Source organism: Zalophus californianus, chromosome 3 (assembly GCF_009762305.2).
Source record: "Zalophus californianus isolate mZalCal1 chromosome 3, mZalCal1.pri.v2, whole genome shotgun sequence".
Taxonomy (NCBI): domain Eukaryota; kingdom Metazoa; phylum Chordata; class Mammalia; order Carnivora; family Otariidae; genus Zalophus; species Zalophus californianus.
Window position 1 is genome coordinate 150,901,372 of NC_045597.1, and position 24,449 is coordinate 150,925,820.

The window sequence follows — 24,449 nt, forward strand, 5'->3', positions numbered from 1 at the left end:
ACATTCCCCTGGTGTGTGTTAAATTTATAAGTCTGTTTCATTGCCTCAGCAGTGATCTAAGAGTACATCACTGAGTACCAGGGCCCCAGGTGTAGTCAGCAGCTTCTGACCCCATAACAGTTTACCACAGCCAGAGCTCACTCCCTGGAGAAGTCCATAAAAAGAAGAGGTTGTAGGCACTGGGACTCTATGATGTGGTGCTGGGCCACTTGAAGGCCGAAGGGCAACCTCAGTGTGATCCCCTATGCCCACATCTGTGGAGGCAGGATTACGGGACTTGGGGTATCTGTCTGTGGTGTCTACTCTTAGCAGCGTGTATGACACTGAAGAAAGGTGAGCTGTCTTCTTCTAGAAAGTTTAGTCGTCCACTGTAAATCAAGCATCTAGGTATGATTCATACAGCTCCTTAGGCCCTAGAACCCATCACTACCATGATTTGAAAGCCTTCAAATCTGAGTAAGATTCAGAATACCTATTCCTCGATTTTGGAGCCTGCCTGGAGTCTAGTAAGTTAGGCAAGGCCCCATCCGTGAAGGTGGCACCTGCACAAGTCAGGGCCCACAGGAAATATGATAAGTCCCGCCACCTGGACTGGCACTGTATCTGCAAGGTGTGGGTGAAGACAGCCTTTAGTTTATATTTTTGTGGTCTAGTTTCCTTTGGGGAGGAGAGGATGGTGGATGGGAAGCATGACAACCTCAAATAAATGCGAACAGGTCCTCAAATATGCCTCCATCCCTGCAGAAGTCTATTATATTCAGAAAACTGGGATGGAAGTCAAGGTTAAGGAGGAGAGGATATTAGCCTCTGACCAGTTCATAACATAGTATTTCCCTAAGACCTTCTTTTTCAGTCAAGTACAATTTAAACTACAGTTTTATATTTAATTATTATAGAAAAATACAGTTTAGTCAGTATAGAAAAAAGTACCAAATTACTTCAAAATCAGAAAGATTTATCTTTTTTCTTTATTTTTTAATAGCTACTATGTGATCTGTTTTGAACTTGAAACTTACTATCATCAACTATATAAGACAAAGTGGTGGGGAGCCATAAATGAAGTCGTGAACAATCTGAAACCAAAAAGACTTCCACTAACAGATGCCCAATTACATGAACAATTTAAGAAAAAATTTGGTTTCAAAAAAGCTATGAAATGCAAGGTATTTCAGTAATTATCACATAATTTAGTGTAGGAAACTATTATAGATAATATTATTATAGATAAGTCTATGTCTCAAATTTTTATCTTAGGGATAAATATTAGGTTAAATAAAGCTTTCAGTATGAAATAAAACTTCCACATTTTAGCAGCTTAGATGCTATATAATTCTGGATTATAAATTTCTGGTAGGGTTACAGAATAATCTATTAATGAACTGGATTGTGACCAATCTTCATAATGGCTAGTATTTATTGAGTGCTTATTTTGTGTGCCAGGCACTTTATAAATCCTTTTAAGAAACTTTTTCAAGGTACTCGTACTATTGTTATCATTCCTATGTTACAAATGAGAAATTTGAGGTGCAGTAAGTTAAGGATCTTCCCCAAATCACACAGCTAGTAAATGGCAGTCAGTCTTCAGTCCTGGGGAACCAAACCTGAGGAACAAACCTGTCATCCTGAATCAAATCACTATATCTGTTTCAACAAGCTTCATGTACAGCTTCTGGAACTGATAAGTGGTGAGCTCACCCATTTCAATGGATACACTGGCCTTTATTTACCATTTATTTATCTCAATGTCCATACATTTAACATTTTAATAACCTGTTCATTTAATTTTAAAATATTAAGTAGTCAGAATGTCTCAAAGAAGAGTGTACTGTTTTTACCTCTGTTTTGAGAACTAGAGCAAAGAGGACAAATTGTATTTCTGTAACTATATATTTCTATTTCCTAGATTTCTAAATTAGATTGCTCTTCAATCAGAAAAGGAACCCAGTGATCTCCATTTGTTTAAGTAGTTCAGAAAGAAAATTGTCTATCCTGTTTTAATTGTCTCCGAAGAAGGATCTACTTCTCCTTAAAAAAAGAGGGAGAAAAAAACTTCCCAAAAATATTTTTTAAAGTTCTCAATGTTTCTTTTAGTTCTAATAACTTTAGTCTTTGTCCAGTGAGACACTATCCACATAGATCTTGTGAAAATTCTGTAACTGAGCACCAATCCTGTGATTATATTAATATATATTTATTAATTATGTTATATATTAACATTACATTTATTATAAATATATTAATATATATTTATTGTCCTTTTTTTCCTTAAGCTAAACTTTAAGTATACTTTGAAAAATTTATTCTGGCCCTCTTAATAATTTTAGAGCATCCCATTTGGTATGAAGTCTGCTGTTGAAAGAGGATTATCTGCTGTTTTCCATACATTTAGCCGTAAAACCTCAAGCTCAACCATCAATGTTTCAGATGAAGCAGGTTATACTATTTTCCATCATGCCGCTCTACACAACAGAGTTGCTATTATATGTCAACTGTGCAATGCTAACTTCAATGTCAACCAGAGACGCTTTATTATGTTTAGCCAAGGTACCATAAAGTTTTTAAAATTTAAACTGTTTTTCTTTTACTTATTACCCCTGTTCAGAATTAAGAATGCATGTTGATTTTATTTTATTTTTAAGATTTTATTTATTTATTTGAGAGAGAGAATGAGATAGAGAGAGAAAGCATGAGAGGGGGAAGAGTCAGAGGGAGAAGCAGACTCCCTGCTGAGCAGGGAGCCCGACGCGGAACTCGATCCCAGGACTCCAGGATCATGACCTGAGCCGAAGGCAGTTGCTTAACCAACTGAGCCACCCAGGCGCCCCAAGAATCCATGTTGATTTTAGAGCAAGATTAAAATTTGGCATTGGGACCTAGAGCAAAGTTGAGGTTTTTGTTTCCCTTATTTCAGAGGGGCTCCTTTTAGTTTTCTAAGTATATCACTTAATTGATCTCCTATATAGTATTATTTATTGCTTATTGTGTCTCCCTCACTTGAATATAAGCTCCTTAAAGGCAGTGATTTGGTTTACTTTGTTTGCCATGATATTCGAGTGCCTAGAAGAAAGCCTCAGGAAATAGTTGTTGGATGAATGCAGGGTAGCATTTGGTAATCACTGGGATAATTAATATACAGTGATGTACTATAGAAATTCAGAGAAAAGGTAGATAAATGGAGAACCCAGCAGGACATCCATTTCTTATCCCAGAGTTCTCAACCAGGGAATAGTATATTCACAATACATAAATACAAATTATAATTCATAACAAAAAATTCACCATAATAATAATTTTTTAAGTTAATGGCCCCTTTAAGGCTAATTTAGTTTTGACTTTAAAAAGCCATTTTTCCTGATTATTAGCTATGCATACCTCTATATGTATTCATTGGAATAAATTTAACCAGTATAAAAATGATAACGTTGAAAATGAAAGCAGAAGTCCTCCATAACTGAAGAGGGAAATAGAGATAAAATATCAGGAATAGCTGATATAACAATATTGGCAATAAGAATCGATGATTTTATATTTTAGCTAGCTGTCTTGAAAAGTTGTGTTAAATTTTCACACACCAAAACAAAATGTTCTGCTTTAATCCTATTGACTGCTAATAAATTCTATACTCTTACCAGTGTGATTAAAATGTTTTGATATTAAGATACTTCCATTATTTGATTAACATGGAGCACAAATTCAGTTAAGTTTAAATGTAATGAGTACTCTGTTATTTAAAGATGTGTTCTGTTTTAAACCTTTTTTGGTTTAAATTTTGGTAAAATTTGGTAATTTTTTGGTGTGAAAAAAATCTTTGGTAAATTGAAGTCTTTCGTTCATCTTGTGACTACTTGATTTCCATTTGGAATCTGTCCATTCCATTGGATAGATTTTGAAGTATGGAAAATGTATAACTCTACCTGCAATGTCTACGCGTTATGACTTTACAACACAGAACTGCCCCAACTGTCAGTTTTGATCAGACACTTGAGAGGCAGTACCCCAGGTCTGCTCTGCCATGATGTCGGGGCATGCACCATGCCCAGATGGCTTGACCAAAGCTTAAACTCAATCCTGTTTGATGTAATCCTGCCTTTGGTATCCAAATGTAGCCACTTTGTTCTTATTCATATGAGTTTATTTTGACTAACTTAGGAAACTGCTGTACATTAATAATCATACTTCTCTGTGTATTCCCCTTTAAAACAGAGTCATCAAAAATGGACATGAGAAAAGAAAGAAATGGTAAGACATAAGTAAATATTTGGTGCATTTGAAAAGGTTATTGCATATATTAAAACTCTCCTTATAGTATTTAATCTCCAAAATGTTCTGTCACATGAGAACGTCACATAATGATGTTTTGTCTATATTTTGAAGTGTACATTTTTTTCTACCCATGGTCATTTATTTATATTTTTCTTAAGTCTTGGGGTTTTTTTCTTTTTTCTTCTTTTGACTGTGGAATTTGCAGTTACCTGTACTTATTTTTATAAAATCAGGCTAAAGTCATTTTTATGTCTTAATAAATAAATAAATAAATAAATGCAGCTAATATTATTTAGATATGCTGCCATCTAGTGACATTAACAATCTGTGAGGTCTGAGGAATGAGGCATTCTTGACTGAGGTGAGAGATTTGACCTAAGTATTGAATACAGAGAATCAGAAAAAATTTTGAAGGCTGTATCTTCTATCTCTAAGAGACTATGCCTTCATACTCTATATAGGATAATTCAAGGAGGGTTTTTTTTTTCAGGTTTTAGTCATATTTAGTTGATCAATGACCACCAACTTCAGTTTGGTTTGTTTATCCCCAGAATACACAGTCAGCAACACAGTGAACCTGACATGAAAGTGGTGAATCGTAGCATGATTTAGCCATTCTTCCAACTCAGGAGTTTGACATCTTTTTTTAATTCCAGTATAATTAATGTACAGTTTTATATTAGTTTCAGGTGTATACTATAGTGATTCAACAATTCTGTACATTACTCAGTGCTCATCATGACAAGTGTGCTCTTTAATCCCCTTTGCCTACTTCACCCATCCCCCACCCACCTCCCCTCTGGTAACCACCTCCTCCCTGGTTTGTTCTGAATGTTTGTTTTTTTGTCTCGTTTTTTCTTTGTTTAGTTTCTTAAATTCCACGTGTGAGTGAAATTATATGGTATTTGTGTTTTTCTGAGCGACTTATTACACTTAGTATTATATCCTCTGGATCCATCCATGTTGTTGCAAATGGCAAGATTTCATTCCATTTTATGGCTGAGTAATATTCCATTATATATATACATACCACATATTCTTTACCCATTCACCTATCAGTGGACACTTGGGCTGCTTCCATATTTTGGCTATTGTAAATAATGCTGCAATAAACGTAGAGGTACATGTATCCTTTTGAATTAGTGTTTTTTAATTCTTTGGGCAAATACCCAGTAGTGTAATAACTTTATCATATTGTAATTCTATTTTTAATTTTTTGAGGAATGTTTCCATACTGTTTTTCACAATGGCTGTACCAGTTTGGATTCCCACCAACAGTGCATGAGGATTCCTTTTTCTCCACCTCCTTACCAACACTCATTGTTTCTTGTGTTTTTTATTTTAGCCATTCTGATAGGTGTGAGTGATATCTCATTGTGGTTTTGCTTTGTATTTCCATGATAATTAATTATGTTGAGCATCTCTTCATGTGTCTGTTGGCCATCTGTATGTCTTCTTTAGAGAAATGTCTGTTCGTGTCTTCTGCCCATTTTTAAATTAGATTATTTGTTTTTTGAGTGTAGAGTTTTATAAGTTCTTTATATGTTTTAGATATTAACCCCTTATCAGATATATCACTTGCAAATATCTTCTCCCATTCAGTAGGTTGCCTTTTAGTTTTGTTGATTGTTTCCTTCACTGTGCAGAAGCTCTTTATTTTGATGTAGTTCCAATAATTTATTTTTTGCTTTTGTTTCCCTTGCCTTAGGAGACATACCTAGAAAGGTGGTGTTATGGCTGATGTCAGAGAAATTACAGCCCATGCACTCTTCTAGGATTTTTATCTTTTCAGGTCTCATATTTAGGTCTATAATACATTTTGAGTTGATTTTGTGTGTGGTGAAAAAAAGTGGCCCAGTTTCATTCTTCTGCATGTAGATGTCCAGTTTTCCCAACACCATTTATTGAAGAGACTGTCACATTGCATCTTCTTGCCAAGGAGAGTTTATTTTTAAAGAAACCATTTGCGAAGACCTGAGTCTAGTGGGGGAGGGCAGCAGTTATTCAAACCAGACATCTTCCATTGGGGGAGGAATGCAACTAACCTGAGATGATCTTAGAGACAATAAGTGTGCTGACCTCATTCTTCTCCCCCAATCTCCTGCCAGGGATCCCCACTGGCAGACACCGACAGAAAGCCGAAGGACAGGGATTGCAAATTCTGCAGGGTGGGGAGTAAAGGGTGGGAGGGCATGGAGCTTATCTGGCCCACCCACCCTGTAGCAATTTGCAGTTGAGTAACAATAGTGTGCTTCCTGCATTACTGCTTTCTTTTTTCATTTTCTAAGTATCACTTATCCCTACCTTATATGATATTATCTCTCTATTGTGTCTCCCTCACTTGAATAAGCTCCAGTAAAGGGCAAGGATTTGGTTCACTTTGCCATGATATTCTAGTGCCCAGAAGAAAGCCTAGCATTAGTAAGTGATTAGGAAATAGTTGTTAAATGAATATATGAATGGATGGATGCAGGGTAGCATATGACAATCACTGGTGGAATTAATAGAGTCATGTAATACAGATATTCAGAAAAAAGGAATAAATATGGCTTTCAGGTCCCAGTAGAGCATCTATTCCCTCAACCAGCGTTCTCAGAGAATAGTTTCTTCAGACTACATAAACCCCTCCAGAACTTCGCTAATTCTAGCATGTCTTAGGCCAGTGTTTCTCATCCTTGTAGCACTGTTGACATTGTGGGCTGGATAATTCTTTGTTGTGGGGCGCTTTCCTGTGCACTATAGAATGTGTAGTATTTTTTTTTTAACCTGTGTTGCTTTTTTATTTTTTATTTTTAAAATTTTTTTTAAGATTTTATTTATTTATTTGTCAGATGAGAGAGCACAAGTGGGGGAGTGGCAGGCAGAGGGAAAAGCAGGCTCCCTGCTGAGCAAGGAGCCCAATGTGGGACTCAATCCCAGGACGCTGGGATCATGACCTGAACCGAAGGCAGATGCTTAACTGATTGAGCCACTCAGGTGCCCAATTAAGCACACTTTAAAGTAGTAAGAGGGGGATATAAGAACAGTACTCCTGCCCTCAGGTTGTGCTGAAATGGTTTTTTTTTGAACAAGGGGGAGAAGAGAGGGAGAGGGCAGGTAGGGAGGCTTGTGTGGTTTTTAAAAAATACTCGTCAGGTCATTTTGATGTTTCTACTGCTGAGAGCAGCTAACAGCCTTTTGTTGATTGACATGAACCACCATGTTCCATAGTCCTATGATTGGGTCTCAGTCTTCTGGGGAGCCTGTGCTCCTGGACTGTGAACTTCACATGTACTCTCAGTCCTGGCCCCCACCTTAGGTGTGGCAGGGTGGCTGGAGGGGGGCCAGAGTTGGGTATTTCCCTTCCCCCCCAGGTAGGTTAGGCTCTGATAAAACCCAGCAGGTTAAGCTCTGGTAAAATAGTTTCTCCTGAGGGCAAGCCTTGTTAAGAGAAATGGAATGCTCTGGTATATCTCAAAATGGTTCCTTTTCCCCTGCCTCTCCGCGCCCCCCCCCCCCCCCCCCGCAAGCATGAGGGGATATTTCTCTGATATCTACCATGAGGACCTTGTCAAACTTCTGGAGTTAAAACTCACTAAAGCATGGGGACCCCCTGGGACTGGGTCCCCCTCGAGTTTTAACTCCTCAACTTATCCACAATGAGCCACCAGCAATTTGTCAATTATAGTTCAGATTTTCCTACTGTTACCAAAACCCAGGTTCAACTGCCTGCTATTCAAAAAGCCAATTCTTGAGAGATGAGTTTTTTTTTTTCTTTTAAAGATTTTATTTATTTATTTGACAGAGAGAGACACAGCGAGAGAGGGAACACAAGCAGGAGGAGTGAGAGAGGGAGAAGCAGGCTTCCCGCAGATCAGGGAGCCCGATGTGGGGCTCGATCCCAGGACCCTGGGATCATGACCTGAGCCGAAGGCAGACACCCAATGACTGAGCCACCTAAGCGCCCCTCGAGAGACGAGTTTTGATTAGAAAGGAATACAAGCTTTATTCAGGAGGCTGGCCACCGGGGGAGAAGGCAGACTCTTGTCCAAAGGCTAACTTCAAGTTTTCTGCCTGGCCCAAGAAGGATTTTTGAAGGAGTTTAGGGCAGTTAACCGTAAATCAGCTACATTTCTTTAATTACAGGCAGACTCAATGGTGTCAGTTATAGACATTATCTTCATTATCTTCATGCTTAGAGGTTGTGCAAGGGGGTTGTGCAGAGGAGTCTGGTTCCTTAGTGCCAAGGGGCTATGCAAGAGGTTCCGGTTTCTGTTTTGTGTTGTGCAGAAGCCTTCTGTTCTTTCTGGAAAGAATGCATAATCTATAGATAAACAATGAAAGGTTAATCAATCACTTGGGCCAAGGGTGATTGCTAAAAACTTAAAGACTACTAGGTTGGCTGGAGGGGCTGAGGCAGCTTTACTACTCTAGCACTGGGTCCTGTGGAGATTTCTTTTTAGTCACTTATGCTTCTCTGTATCTCTGTCTGTATCTCCAACTTTGGGGGGCAGCATTTTTGCCCTGAGACCTCACTTCTCAATCATATCCAGGAAGAGTTGTTGATTTCTCAGGTTGTTTAGTTTTCTACTTGCTGTTAGGACAGAATGGTGACTTAAGCTCCTTCCATGCCAAACCAGAAACTGGAAGGCTAAGCAGTGATTTTAGATAGATAAATCAGGTCAGATATTACAGATGATCAAAAACTATGATGTAAAGCTTAGACAAGGAAGGCAGGCCAGAGGCCATTGAAAGTGTCTGAGTTGGGAGAAAACCAGTGCTTCACTGAGGAATTATCATTTAGGCTGAGAAATATGAGTTAGCTGGATGCTGGTCAGAAAAGCATTGTTTGGGAGAAAGAAGCTCTTATACAGCAGGAATAGCCCAAGGTGACCGGATAATTCACCATCCAAATCAGGGAGACTTGAAAATGGAAGAGGCACTATTAATCATCATGCTGGGGCAACAGGCATAGATGAGTACTTTCCTGGGCGAGCTGGGTCATGTGGCTGGCTACCCTGCATTTGAGGAGCTGCAAGAAGGCCCAAGTGAGGAGAACAAGTTGTGTATGTCATGGGTTTTTTGGTGGGAGGGGGGATAGCTTGCAGTTCAGGTTAAATTGGAGCCAGTGGATCCTTTTCCTATATTCATGATCAGATGTCCTTGAGAAGCCACTGGAAAGTTTTAAGCCAGTAGGTAAGAAGATCAGATTTATATTTTGGAATAATGGATTGGTGAAGGGCAAGAACAAGGTGGGAGGCGTAGAGTTGGGGGGGTGGTGGCGGTAAAGATACTTAGACTTGGTGATGGACTGGTTTGGGAGATGAGATGAGAAGGAGATACTAAGCAGTCTTTCAGGTTACTGGTTTGTAGAACTGGCTGGATGGCGATATTCTTCACTGATTTAGGCAGCAGGGAAAGAGGACCAGGTTTGGAGGGAAAGATAATTCAGTTGGAACATGTTAAGTTTGAGGTGGTGTGTGGAGACACCTAGTGAGATGTTGGAGAAAAATATGTGGAGCTTGGAGGATAAAAACAGATCTGAGACATAATCCTGGGAGTCACCAACTTTTAGGTGATAAATGAAGTCACTGCAAAGATAAAAAGGCCCAAGACAGAGCCTTAAGGCTCATGTAGGCATCAGGAGAGTGAGAACGTCCCAAAGGAGACTATGAAGGAGTAGCCAGAGGGATAGGAGAGAAACAGGAGGTTATGATATCACAAAAGCCAAGGGAAAAAAATATTTTAAAGAGGAAGAGCCTTACTGTTGAGAGGTTAAGGTAAGAATTGAAAAACACCCACTGGATTTCATAACATAGAGAGGGCTTTTGTGAGCGTATTTTTCCTTCAATTTCAAAGGATATTGCTTCCTACTACAAAACATTTAAATAAAATGGAAAATAATTTAAACAAGAAACAGCTTATTTGATCACAAGACTATTTTATACATTGACTTAATTTTTCAAATATTTAATATTTTCAATGTTATTCTTAATTTATAAAGAAGGATTGATTTTTAATGGTCAGACATCCTGAGTTAAAGACATATAGAATTGCCTAAATTAATCCTTTTAGTGCTTATCTTGGAGCTTTTATATCACAACATTAAAGCTCTGTGGATGGATATCAAAAGATATTTTATTTATTTATTTATTTATTTATTTATTTATTTATTTATTTATAAGATTTTATTTTCTTGAGAAGGGGAGAGAGAGAGAACAAGAGCAGCAGGGAGGGAGAAACAGACTTCAATCCCAGGATGCTGGGATCGTGACCTGAGCTGAAGGCAGACGCTGAACTCACTGAGCCACCCAGGTGCCCCAAAAAGACATATGTTTTACATAGACATGTTAGATATTGATCACTTAAGTGATTGTCTATCCATTTTAGGCCCAACACCTCTACATCTGGCTGCACAGGCTTGCTCCTTGGAAACAACCATCTGTCTACTCTGTTTCAAAGCTGATTACACACTTTCTGAAAAAAGAGGCTGGATGCCAATTCACTTTGCTGCTTTCTATGACAATATTGGTATCATCATTGCTCTCTGTAGGAAGGATCCTAGTTTGCTGGAAGCAGAGGCAACAGCTGAGTAAGTTATTAAACATTTGTAAAAATATAAATTTCTGCTTTTGTGGCTTGCCCCAAACACTGACACTAAAAGGAATGGTTGGTATCACTGATGTGAAAGACTATAGTAAGGCTTACTCTGTTCTGGTCACTATCTTCTTCGTCTACCACTTGCCTTTAGAATGTATAAAGACAGAACTTCTACTAGCCTATCCATGCTATCTCAATGGTGTGGCTCTACAGACTAGTTTATCAAGTTAACTACCAAGTGCTCTGGAAGAAGCCTGAGACTGGGGAGAGAAATGTGCTCTAAATTGGAACCTACCCAACCAGGAGGCAGCTCAAGTGCTCCAGACCAATGTGGATAGGCCTCGGATAACAGGAGAAACATCTAATGGTATCCAGAAGAGAAACATGTTAAAAAGAAGAAAATAACCTTGGGGGCACCTGGCTGGGTCGGTTGGATAGAACATGTGACTCTTGATCTCAGGGTTGTAAGTTAAAGCCCCAGGTTGGGTGTAGAGATTAGTCAAAAATAAAATCTTTTAAAAACAAGTTTTTAAAAAGAAGAAGATAGCAGGAGGGGAAGAATGAAGGGGGGGGGAATCGGAGGGGGAGACGAACCATGAGAGACTATGGACTCTGAAAAACAAACTGAGGGTTCTAGAGAGGAGGGGCATGGGGGGATGGGTTAGCCTGGTGATGGGTATTAAAGAGGGCATGTTCTGTGTAGAGCACTGGGTGTTATACGCAAACAGTGAATCATGGAACACTACCTCAAAAACTAATGATGTAATGTATGGTGATTACCATACCATAATAAAAAAATAATAAATAAATAAAAAGAAGAAGAAAGTAACTTTGAAATAGGGAAACATCCCAAACACAATTTCACAATTTAGCTTCTATTTCACAATTCTATTTCATAACTTAGCAGAGGACCAACATTTTGGATGGAGGTATAACTTCTCCTGAAGGTACAGTCTTGATAGCAACTGAAACACAGGTTATCATTTTGAATCTCTGAACATGACTTAGGCCTAGTTTCATTCAGATTTTTCTGGGTCTTCTCATAACCTGGCCATTATTATTCAGTGAAGAAATTAATCCTCCCTCTAGGTAAGGGCAGAGATGTATATAGAGAAAGCTCTCAGGACACCAGGGTCTCTTGCTAATAGATTCTCTAACTAATAGATTCTGGAAAGAGCCATGGAATGTGGAGACCCAAGTCGGCTCTGGTTCTGTCATATTGTGATGATGTATCTTTGAGCAGAAGAGGAGCACGGGGATAAAGACTGGTAGATTGCAAAAGGTCAAACAGTTGGATATCAGAGGTGGAAGTAAGAAGCTATCTATGAACATAAGGAAAAAGGAAAGGATTCATAGAGAGGACAGTTGCTGAGGTTGGGATCTATGTGGAGCTCATGAAGAGTGTGACAACGCAGGTGTGTATGACTGTGGAGCACAAATGAAGGTCGGACAAGGAGCCGAGACATCAGCACACAGACAGTCATTAGCATGGATGTTGAAGTCATGTTGGTGAGGCAATTCATGAGCTAAGGTCCTGGAAGAGGACCCCACAGGGTGGGGGGAGGCAATATGGAACTGAAAAGAGAAACATAATTTATGTGATAGTATATTTCTCATATGAGGAAAGTCAGAGTGATGGTGTTAAAGTAGAATTAATCTTTATTCCTACCATTGAGTAGGATAAAGAAAGCAAGAGAACAGTCTTTTTGAAGTACAAAAGGGAGAAAGTGAAGAGATGTTTATTCATAAAAGACAAGAGTTTCCACAGACCCAGGAAAAAGGGAATGGAGGAGAGAAAGAGAGAGGTCTGATGCTAGCTGAACAGAGGTGAAAATTCAAGGACAGGCAGCAAGAGGGGAGGTTTCATGAAGAGAGGAAAGCATGCGTATAAGGATAAAAAATAACTTTGAGGTGTGTGACATGGTGAAAAGAGTATGAGGGGAATATGTATCCAGACTGCACTAAGCACCTTATTCATCCCTGACACTAACACTGTGAGCTGAGTGTTGTTACCCTCATTCTTTGACAGACAAAAAAAGTAAGTCTGTTTGCTTCAGGTCACATTGCTAGTCAGTAGATCTGTTAAGATACAGTTGAAGCTACTGTGACAAATGTACGCCAAAATATTGTAGTTCCGACAAGGTGGACACATAGCCTTCCTCTCATTGCTTCTTCACATGTGGTTTCCATATCCCAGTACAAAACGGCACCTCCTGCTTTCATTGTGATGCCTGTATTTTAGCCATGAAGAGAAAAAGAAATGAAAGGTAATGGCACATTCCTTTTCTCTTTAGAGTGTTGCCCACGTAACTTCTACTAACGTCTCATTGGCCAAACTTAGGCATGTGGTCATAGCTATCCATAAAGGAAGCTGGGAAATGTACTATTTGGGGGGACAGCCATGTGCCTAACCGAAAGATCTGCACTATCTAAAAAGCAGATAGTGGGATTTTGAGAAACTCAGTTTCTGCCACGAAAAGGAAGCTGGGATTTGAGAACTGGACACGAAGAATAAAGAAATGGGTTGGAACACTCCCCAAGCCTCAGTTTCCTCATTTGTAAAATGTGCTGATAACACTTGTGCTTAATTACTGTAATATGCCCTTGATTTTTAGGAATCAGTGTACCCCCCTGCTGCTTGCTGCCACCTCAGGAGCACTGGACACTATTCAGTACCTATTTTCTCTTGGTGCTAACTGGAGAAAAACAGATATTAAAGGAAATAATATAATTCACTTATCAGTGCTAACCTTTCACACAGAGGTTCTCAAGCATATAATAGAGTTAAATATTCCTGAACTCCCCGTTTGGAAAACTTTAGTAGGTGAGTATACAACACATAATCTCTTTATAAATAAATGTTCTGATTATTATTCAGCTTAATCATTGATGCTTACTCTGAAATAGAGCAAATAAAATAATACATGCATATTTTAAACAGTTAAAGATCATAAAATAAACATTTTTTAGTTAAAACCAGAAATACAAATAATACTGAACTACATTTTGTGTGTACAAAAGTAGTTTTATTTCCAAATTAAAATCAAAGAATAATAACCCAGACTATATTTTATACAATTATATTTTTATTTTCCAACTTTCTCCAAAAGCCCATCTATCGTCTTCTCCATCAAAAAAGCAAATCAAAAACAAACAAAAATAAACACAGAAAGAGGAAGGAAATTAAAGTTCAAGTGACAAAGATTCCCTCCAATTTATTCCTTTCCAATTTAAAAGACAGATTCGGCAACATTTTTCCTCATATATTGATAAATGTTTTGTGAAAAATTTTGCTGGAGATTTTTTTTCCAAATTTGGGTTCAGTCTAGCCAGAAATATTATAAGGGTGAGGGCTACTAGGACAATTAATTGAATGCACACATCTAAGTTTACTCTCTCCCAAGACCCCACCAAAATTACATGGAGCTTAAAGAAGAACATCAGCAACAGCAGGAAACAAACATTCAGGAGAAAACAGGAAAGGATACCATAGCAACAAAATACTGGAAGCAGGAAAGTCTAGGACTTAGCAGGCTGGAGAAGTCATTCCAAGCCAACAGTGGGGAAGCTGAGGACTTCTCAGACTCCGACCATGAATCCTTTTAGGAGGCTCTAGGACCCAAAGTGCCAGTCAGGAATGCTCTCTGCTGAGGCTAGCCAGAAAAGACCTAGAGAGACTTAGGCAGGAATTCTCAACAAACAGGAAATTGGGAGTCTGACCCAAGAGAAAAGCAAAGGGGATTTCAAAGATGACAGCAAAGGGAAGTCCTAGAATGGAAACTGTGTACCCAGGCCAAAGGGAAAATGTGGGAGGCATTCCCAGTAGGTACAACGAACACTGAGCAGATGAAATAATTTTACCTCCAGGAAAAACAAAAGTAAGAAAGGAGACAAAACTGTGGTACACTACAATGCTTACCTGTGAATAATATCTGTATAGGCATTATAATGTAAGTATGGAATATTAATTTAACTGAATACTATAAACATGGGGAAGGGGAGAGAGGAAATGGCAGCACAGTGTTGAAAGAGCTAGCTTCTCCTTTACCATAACATGAAGTCAATCGATGATGTCTCAAATCAATATAGCGAAAGTGGGTGTAAGTATCTAGAAATATAGAGATATGGAAATCACAGAAGGTATAGGGAGAGAGTCCAAAGTGGTTATATCTGGAGAAATGAACTCAGAAAAGTGGAGAGGGTAAGGCAAGGAACCACTATTATTTTTTTATAGGCCTTTTAGTAACATTTAACTCAATCATGAGCATGCATTACATTACTAAAATAAAACTAAAGCAAAAATGAAACCAATTGGGGAATGAAAACTGATGGCTTTCCCAACAACTCATTTTAGGATGGGATAAGATATATTTAAGATTTTCAACTCCATTCTCCTGTCTCAAGAAGTCTGAGTAATTTGTTTCAAAAGTGGCTCAATACCTGATTTTGGAATTTACTGGGTACTGTGAACACATTCTAATTGTATCAGCCCCAAGAGATACTAGAGAGTGTTTCCAATGTTTATTTGCATGCATATATATCATTATATCCCAGCCTTTTAAGGAGGAACTCAGAAGACCATCCTGTTACTTTTAAGAGAATAACACATTTGAAATACCTCAATTGTTGGAAGAACCAGCCCCTGACAGGAAGAGCCTAATGGCACAAAAAATTCCCGACAGCCACTCCTTCCTGCAGCCATTGTTGGGAAGTGCTGATAATGACTTGAACACAATAACCAGTGAGCATCTAGCCATTGCTTCTTTGAGCCTTGGAATAGCTCTCCTTCCTCACAGTGCCCATTTCCACTATGAAGAAAGGAAGCATTAGTCAAAGTTTGTTAGACGCCTCCAGTTTTGGCTCTTGGAGTAGTAGCTGAATTTTAAAAGAGAGCTCCATGGAGGAATCGAGCCAAGGTAGGATTAGGACCAGATTTGCTATGACAAGGGGTTGGGTAAGACAAGGGGTTGGGTAAAGAGAGACCAGGAAAGGATACTTCTGTGTGTTTTTTTTCTTGTACCATAGACATTGTTTAGAAGCATATATATTTATTTGCATTATCTCCTGTCTGGAGTATAAGTTCATTTAAGATTTTTTGAAGTGTCTTCTTCATCCTCAGGAAATGTATAAAGATCCATATGTGATTTAATGGATATTAAATTTTTATTGACAATAATGTAGTTTACTTTGCCATCCGTAAAACTCACACTCAATTTTTTTTCTAAAGATTTATTTATTTTAGAGCGCACACACAGGTAGGGGGAGGGGCAGAGGGAGAGAATCTGAAGCAGACCCCCCACTGAGCGTGGAGCAATGCAGGGCTTACTCTCATGACCCATGAGATCATGACCTGGGGTGAAACCAAGAGTCAGACACTTAAGTGCCTGAGCCACCCGGGTGCCCCCACATTCAAATTTTATTCAGCAACTGATTTCAGGCAAGAGAAAGGTATACTGTTTTCCCAGTGTACTTGAACCATATGACCAGTCAATCTAAGTCATTCAGACCAAAGATAAAAAATTTCAGATTTTTTTGTACCAACTCTATAGATTAAAAAACCTCAAAGATGATGGGCATTTGCAATCTGTTCAGCACCTCACAGAAGGCCATCATGCACAGAGGAAATTTAATGAATAGCATTTGGTGGTGATAGAGGTGATCTCAACTCACAGCTTCCCTTGGCCTGTACAGAAGCAGATCAGTCATTCCATTCCTACTTGTAAAATTATAACGTGTTTTTCTGTGGAACACTTACCAGAAATGTTGCAGTGTGAAAGCTATAAACGAAGGATGATGGCCGTGATGTCTTTGGAAGTTATTTGCTTAGCAAATGATGGATACTGGAAATATATTTTGGATGCAGGTGATGTAAAATCTATTAACTGTCTTTTGCTTATGCTATTTTATTTAGGGCTATAATTATGTTCAGTCACTTTAAAATCTATTTTCTTAAGTTTTTATTTATTTATTTGAGAGAGAGAGCGAGAGAGCAAGTGAGAGAGCACAGATGGGGGGAGCTGCAGAGGGAGAGGGGAGAAGCAGGCTCCCCACCGAGGAAGCCCAATGCGGGGCTTGATTCCAGGGATCGTGACCTGAGCTGAAGGCAGATACTAAACTGACTGAGCCACCCAGGAGCCCCTCAAAATCTATTTTTAGTTGTAGAGGAAACTTTTTAGTTGATTTTAAGTTTCCGTTTTTCTTTTTTCTAAGATCACTTCCTTTACCTGACAATATATATAGATATAAATATTTATTTTTATTGAATATATATTTATATATATATTTTTTAATTTGAGTATCGTTGACACACAATATTATATTAGTTTCAGGCGTACAACATAGTGATTCAACAACTCTATATATTATGCTATACTCACCATAAGTGTAGCTACCATCTGTCCCCACGCAATGTTATTTTTTTTTTCAAATTTTTATTTAAATTCTAGTTAGTTAACATACAGTGCAGTATTGGTTTCAGGAGTAGAATTCAGTGATTCATCATTTACATACAACACCCAGTGATCATCATAACAAGTTGCCTCCTTAATACCCATCACGCATCTAGCCCATCCCCGACCCACCTCCCTCCATCAGCCCTCAGTTTGTTATCATTAAGAGTCTCTTATGGCTTGTTTCCCTCTCTCCCTTTTTTCTTTCCCCTTCCCTTATGTTCATCTGTTTTCTTTCTTAAATTCTGCATATGAGTGAAATCATATGGTATTTGTCTTTCTCTATTTCACTTTGCAAAATACACTCTAGCTTCACTCATGTCATTGCAAATGGCAAGATTTCATTCTTTTTGATGGCTGAATAATATTCCACTGTGTGTGTGTGTGTGTGTGTGTGTGTGTGTGTGTGTGTGTGTGTGTGTTTGATACACACCACATCTTCTTTATCCATTCATCAGTCATTGGACATTTGGACTCTTTCCATTATTTGGCTATTGTTGATAATGCTGCTATAAACATCTTCTTCTTTGTATATTTATTAATTGGTATTTAACATGTATGTACCCCTTTGAATCTGCACTTTTGTATCCTTTGGATAAATACCCAGTAGTGCAATTGCTGGACCATAGGATAGTTCCATTTTTAACTTTTTGAGGAACCTCCATACTGTTTTCCAGAGTGGTTCCACCATTTTGCATTCCCACCAACAGTGCAAGAGGGTGCCCCTTTCTCTGCATCCTTGCCAACACCTGTTGTTTCTTGTGTTGTTAATTTTAGCCATTCTCACAGGTGTGAGATGATATCTCATTGTAGTTTTGGTTTGCATTTCCCTGATGATGAGTGATATTGAGCATCTTTTCATGTGTCTGTTAGCCACCTGGTTGTCTTCTTTGGAGAAATGTCTATTTATGTCTTCTCCATGCAACGCTATTACCATACCATTGACTATATTCCCTATGCCGTACCTTTTATTCCTATGATTTATTCATTCCATAACTGGAAGCCTGTATCTCCCATCCCCCTTCACCCATTTATTTTTTACCCATTCCCCCCGCCACGTCCCTCCCATCTGGCAACCATCAGTTTGTTCTTTGTATTTAGAGGTCTGATTCTACTTTTTGTTTGTTTATTCATTTATTTTGTTTTTTAGATTTCACATATAAGTGAAATCATATAGTATTTGTCTTTCTCTGACAACTTTATATTTTATTTTTCACATGGAAATTGCACATGATCAAAAACCTTTATAAACACTTCTCTAAAAATTTTGCAGTATCAAAAATGATATTAAATTACTCACTGTACTACCTTTTATATTTACTTTCACTTGGAAATTATCCCTATTCTGTATTTACACAATTTATTTTTTAAATTAAAAATAGCAGGTTTTTTTGTGATGAGCACTGCATATTGTATGGAAGTATTGAATCACTCACTATATTTTATACCTGAAACTAATATTGCACTGTATGTTAACTAACTGGAATTCAAATAAAAACTTTAAAAAATAGCTGTTTTTGTGTCAGCCCTGGGTTTGTAACTAGCTCTGCATTTAGAACTTAGGCTAGTTGCTTGCCCTCTCCAACCCTAATTTCCTTGTTAATCAAATAATTCCTACCTCATTGGGTTGTTTTGAGAACACCATTATCCAATATAACTTTCTGAAATGATGGAAATGTTCTATCTGCACTGTCCAGTATGGTATCCACAGCTCTAATGTGGATTTGGGGCCACATAAAATGCTCCATAAATATTTGTTGAATGAATAAATGAATGAATAAAAAATATAGGTAGTATCCTAAAACTATTTAGTGTTCCTAAAAACATGTACAAAAAGCTCTGTGTCCAAAAAGTGAACCATAGATAAGTCATGAAGGAGGTTTCATTTCAAGTGAATAAATAAATAAAGCCCTAATTATACCTGTTATATTCTCCAGCATTTCTTGTGTGCTCTAGTGGATGTTCTTTTATTTCTCTCACATTGAACTGCTATACAAGCATCTAGCTGAAGCCAGATTTTCTATTTTTCACCTTATCCAATGATCTCCATCCTTGAATCAATTGTTATTAATGAAGCTAAAGTTGCTTTTTACTAGGTTCAGCACTTTTTGTTTTCAGTTGCTTGCAAAAAAAAAATGGGTAAAATATAATAAAATGCTCAACTAGTTGCACAAATACCACCCCCAAAATTGGATGAAATACCAAAACTGAACTCTGTCATATGGTAGCTCAAAGAATTTATTCATCCATCATCTTAAGACAAAAGTCCATGGTTCCAAGGTGGCTTCAAGTTGCCAATATGAAACATAGGCTTGTGTGCTCTGTGAATATCAAATGTGTGAACAATGACAGTTGCCTGAACTGCAGAGAAGACAGAAAAAAGTACATTCATATAGTTTCAAATAATTTTATAAATATTTCATAGAATTATTTGCTAATTGTTTATATGGCAATGACCATAACCATTATTTAGATTTTATCATAATAAGTTAACTATAAATGGTTACAAATAATTCATGTTTTTTTCTTGATTTCTTCATTACAGGTACCATTCCTGCCTTAATTAATCTATTAAAGGGTTCCAAAATAAAATTACAGTGCAAAGCAGTTGGGTTATTGAGTAATATCTCGACCCATGCAAGGATAGTGCATGCTATAGTAGATGCAGGAGGCATTCCAGCTCTGATCAACCTACTGGCTTCTGATGAGCCTGAACTACATTCTCGCTGTGCTGTCATTTTATATGACATTGCTCAACTTGAAAACAAGGATGTTATTGCCAAATATGTAAGGTTTTTTCCATAGAGTATCATTTTGATTGACAATAATTCCCTTATATAGAAGCTAGAAAGGTACACACCCATGTTATCATGCAACAGCAAAACTCCCAGGGAAGAACTCCAGTCTCAGGGAAGATGGCAAAGAACAAACCTGCCACAATCCCATGAGTGCCAAAAGTAAACAAGAGCAAGGTAGTACCAGAGCAAGCACAGCAAAGGGCATGAGCTCCGGCAGAGTTGTCTGATTCTTGTGTCCCTTTCTCCCAAGGCAACACAGTGGGCCCCAAGGGAGGCTACCCACGCATTGGGTTTGTGTTGCCCCAGAAGAATCTCGAGCTTAAGACCCCTGTCACTTTGGTAGCAGTCAGTAAGCCAGCCTATTCTTTGAAGGGAGACGTTCCTGCACCTTTCAAGATTACTGGCTGCATAAAAATCCTGAGGAATGGCCTGGGTGAAAGAGCTGTGATGATCTTGGTGCACTCCAGTACATGTAGGAGTGCAAGAGGCCCAGGGAGGACCGGTTCTCAACAAAAATATCTGGTGAAACTCTCACCTGGGATAACGTGGAAGGCGGGCCAAGTACCTACTTAGCTCTACGGTGTGGTTGCTTCTTGTTTATGAGAAGATATTATAAGAAACGCTACCACTTTGGCTATTTCTGTTCTGGCTGGAAAATGTAGTCTAACTGTATACCAGAAAGTTACTTTTTGTGAACACCAAGCAGTTTTTGCCATGCTGTAGTCCTCAATTAACACCCACCTTATTGTGTCTGCTAATGTTTTCTTTAAGATCTTTTAGTAGATAGTTATAAGATTATTTTTATACTCTTCTTCAGGTGATGCTTCTTCCCCACGGACTGAGTCATTTAGCATCATAAAATGTACTCTTTTTGTCAAGTGTAATACTTTTGCCCTGAATTCTATCTTGTCCAGAATTATGTTTATGATCTCTGTTTCCTTTGTGTTCTCATGTTTATTTGGCTTTGCCTATCCTTTTTAACTTTTTTTGAGTCATTTCCTGTTGGTTGGTTTGTTATCATTTGGAAAATATATTAGAAATATAGACATCCCAGGCCCACCGCTAGAGTTAGTCTTTATTTATTTAGAACATATAAATCTCCAGTTAATCTAACAATTAACTGGAGTTAGGATAAGTGTGTCCCTTGTATACAGTGTATTTAGGTTTTGCTTTGCCTTTCACTTTTTATTTAGTATAGCCCATTTACATTTACTGACATGACATTTAATCTTAGTTCTGTCATAGTTTGTTATTATTATTTTTTAATCTTCTGTATGGTCAATGTCTTCTTTCTCTTTTTATCTTTAAAGTCCAGGACTGACAGATCAACATTAGTTACCTATTTTTCCTTTGGTATAACTTTTCAACATGTATATTCATCTTTTATTTTTGGAATGTTTTCCTGAATTCGTATGTTGAAGTATTTTTTTTCCTGTAGTATTCTTTTAGTCCATTCACATAAGTACTTTTTGTGAGTTTCTTAGGTGGCGGATTTTATTCTAGATGCTGGGGTGATAGCAGTGAATGAAACAGACAAAACCCCAGTGTCATGGAACTTGTAGTTGGGAGTAGCAAGACAATAAACAAAGCAAATAAACCAAATATATAGTATGTTAGGTGACAAGAAGTGATAAGGAGGAAAGTAAAGCAGGGAAAGGGAAGGGGGGAGTTAGCATTTGAAGTTGGCATTTGAGTACAGACCTCAAGTAGGTTAGAGAGTATGTCCTGTTTTTCTGTTGGGAAGAGCACTCCAGGCAGAGGAGACAAGTGCAAAGTTAATGGAAGTTGGAATGTGCCTGGCACGTTCAAGGAACAGCAGGAAAGCAAAAGTAGCTGAGAGGAGAGAAATAGGAGATGCTTAGCTGGGTAGTGGTGGAACACATCATGTAGGGCCATGTGGGCAACTGTTAGACACCTTGGTTTTTATACTGAGTATGTTAAGCCATTGAATGATTTTGTTCTGGGAAGTTCCGTGGAGAGATTTATATCACTTTACCTTCTATTTTGAAATAGGTGGGCAAGGGTGGATGTTGAAAGACTGATTAAAAAACTATTATAGTAATCCAGATGATAGATAATGATGTCTTGGACCAGGATGATAATAGTGGAAATGGTGAGACGTGATCACATTCTGTATTGTATTTTGAATGTTGAGTCACCAGGTTCTGTGGGAAAGTTGAAAGATCTGGAGGGACCTCAAAAGAGACTAAGAAGGAATGGCCAACAAGGTAGATGGAAACCTGAAGAATCTGTTTTCCTATCAGCCAAGTGAAGAAAGTGTTCCAAAGAAGGAAAAAATGATCAATAGTGTCAAAGCTATTGTAAGGTGAAAGTCAAATACTGACCACTGAATTTATTGGTCTGAATTAAATGACCACCTATCTGTGGAAACACTAATTATTTGTGTATTGTATCACCTTTTCCTGTCTTACATAGCTATCATTTTTTCCCTAGTCCTTTTCCACTCATTGTTTCATTTTATTTCATTTTTCTTCTTTTCTCAATCCTATCCTGTCACTTGCTATGGTTTTCAGCATTGATTTATTTTTGTGTTGATTACAGTTTGGCTTTTACATTTCTCCACATCTTTCCTGAGCTTTTTCAGCTCTCATTTAATCTCCCCTGTCTCAAAAAAAAAAACAAAAAAAAAACTTCCCTGAGTTCTGATGTCTCTCCTGTGCATTCTTGTTTTTATAGAAGTGATTGCCTCATTAATTTTTTCATTGATAATAATATACCACTTTTGGTTACAATTTCATCTATTTTGTGGCAATATTTTTTTGATAAGCCATTTTCATCTGCCATAAGTTTTTCTAAAATATATTTGGACAGATGCTGTTCTAGTTCCTTTATGATCATTACTCATCTTTGAATTAGATAAGTTCTTTCTGGCCTGGCTATTTGCAGGAAGTATATGTGGGAAAGGGCCCAGTTCTGGGCTAGCAAAGATATGACTTATGCCACGGATTTGTATGCATGGATTCTTTCAGCTTTACTTTTCCCTAAGCCAACAGAGACTGGTACATAGTACCTCACAATGTAGATTCTGTTTCCTCCACAATGTAGAGTCCATCTCTTCCTTTTTACCTCACCAATAGATTACTTCTTCCAAACATACCTTGTCAGTATGATTCATTGCTAATCCTTGCCTTCCTTAAGTTTTGAAACTTTATGCTAAATAGACCCAGGAAAGAGCCTGCTGCCATCCTGCATACCCATTCCTATTGTTTCAGACAGAGAATTGTGTATTTCTTTTTTCTGCCCCTCAAAGTAGAGGCAACTCATTTAGGAAAACTGTGCTCTGCTAGCATTTCCTGTGGACAGTAGCCATGGGATATCTCTCTCATCTCTGCTGGTAACTCACACATACTTATTGTGACTCAACATTATAGATGCCTCCTGCCTTTATTGAAAATGAGATTACATTTCTGTTTATCTTTTTTAATGCTTTTGCATTATTTCTGTTAATAGAGGGAAATGCCATCTTTACTCCATTTAAAATTAGGAAATTATATTCAGATTTAAAAATATTTTGTGTTGCACAAATATAATTACCAATTACCAGCACAATGCTTGCAATGGCAAATATTTCCAAATTGGCAGTGTATTCAATTAATCTTACTCAGTTGCTTTACTTTTTAGAGATTTATTAAATGTTACAGTGAACTTGTATCCTTGATTTATTTTGGTGTAGAGAAGGCTACTTTATGGTCAGACTTATATTAACTGTCATTTAATGTGACATACCAGTAGACACATTTGTGGGCAATCATCCTCTCCTACATAAGCAGGTATTTATAGCAAGAAAGATTATAGACTTATGTTTTTAAATAAAGATTGCATAAATCTTATATAATTCAGTTGTTTTTAATTTAAATTCAATTAGCCAACATATAGTACATCATTAATTTCAGATGTAGTGTTATACAGTTCATCAGTTGCGTATACCACCCAGTGCTCATCACATCACGTGCCCATCAATCAATTTTTTTTGTTTCTTTATTTTTAGAATGGAATCCCAGCTTTGATAAGTCTTTTGAAATTAGACATAGAAAATGTGCTCATAAATGTAATGAACTGTATACGGGTGTTATGTATAAGAAATGAACAAAATCAAAGAGCAGTGAGAGACCATAAAGGCATCCAACATCTTATCACATTTCTGAGTTCTGATTCAGGTGAGCCTCAACTTCTGTATTATTCCTAAGTGATCAGATATATTAAGTGAAGCAATACAGGTTGGACTTGTCCTATATGAATACATGTCTGGATTTATCTTAGAATGGATCTACACATATATAATATAAACTAAATATCTGGAACACTCAAGTTCAAATGCTGGTTTATAAAAGGAAGTGAC

General features: G+C 37.7%; 1 protein-coding gene across 4 annotated transcripts in view; it reads left to right on the top strand.

Moving 5' to 3' along the window:
* The window catches only part of ANKAR (ankyrin and armadillo repeat containing), a 77,464-nt gene that overhangs the window by 24,362 nt on the left and 28,653 nt on the right, over positions 1-24,449 (top strand). For all 4 annotated transcript variants that reach the window (XM_027589054.2, XM_027589055.2, XM_027589056.2 and 1 more), the window contains exons 6-13: positions 983-1,163; positions 2,325-2,544; positions 4,204-4,239; positions 10,633-10,834; positions 13,458-13,666; positions 16,601-16,705; positions 19,837-20,078; positions 24,099-24,267. In XM_027589054.2, coding sequence (XP_027444855.2) covers positions 983-1,163; positions 2,325-2,544; positions 4,204-4,239; positions 10,633-10,834; positions 13,458-13,666; positions 16,601-16,705; positions 19,837-20,078; positions 24,099-24,267 — 1,364 coding nt within the window. The remainder of the gene's footprint in view (positions 1-982; positions 1,164-2,324; positions 2,545-4,203; positions 4,240-10,632; positions 10,835-13,457; positions 13,667-16,600; positions 16,706-19,836; positions 20,079-24,098; positions 24,268-24,449) is intronic.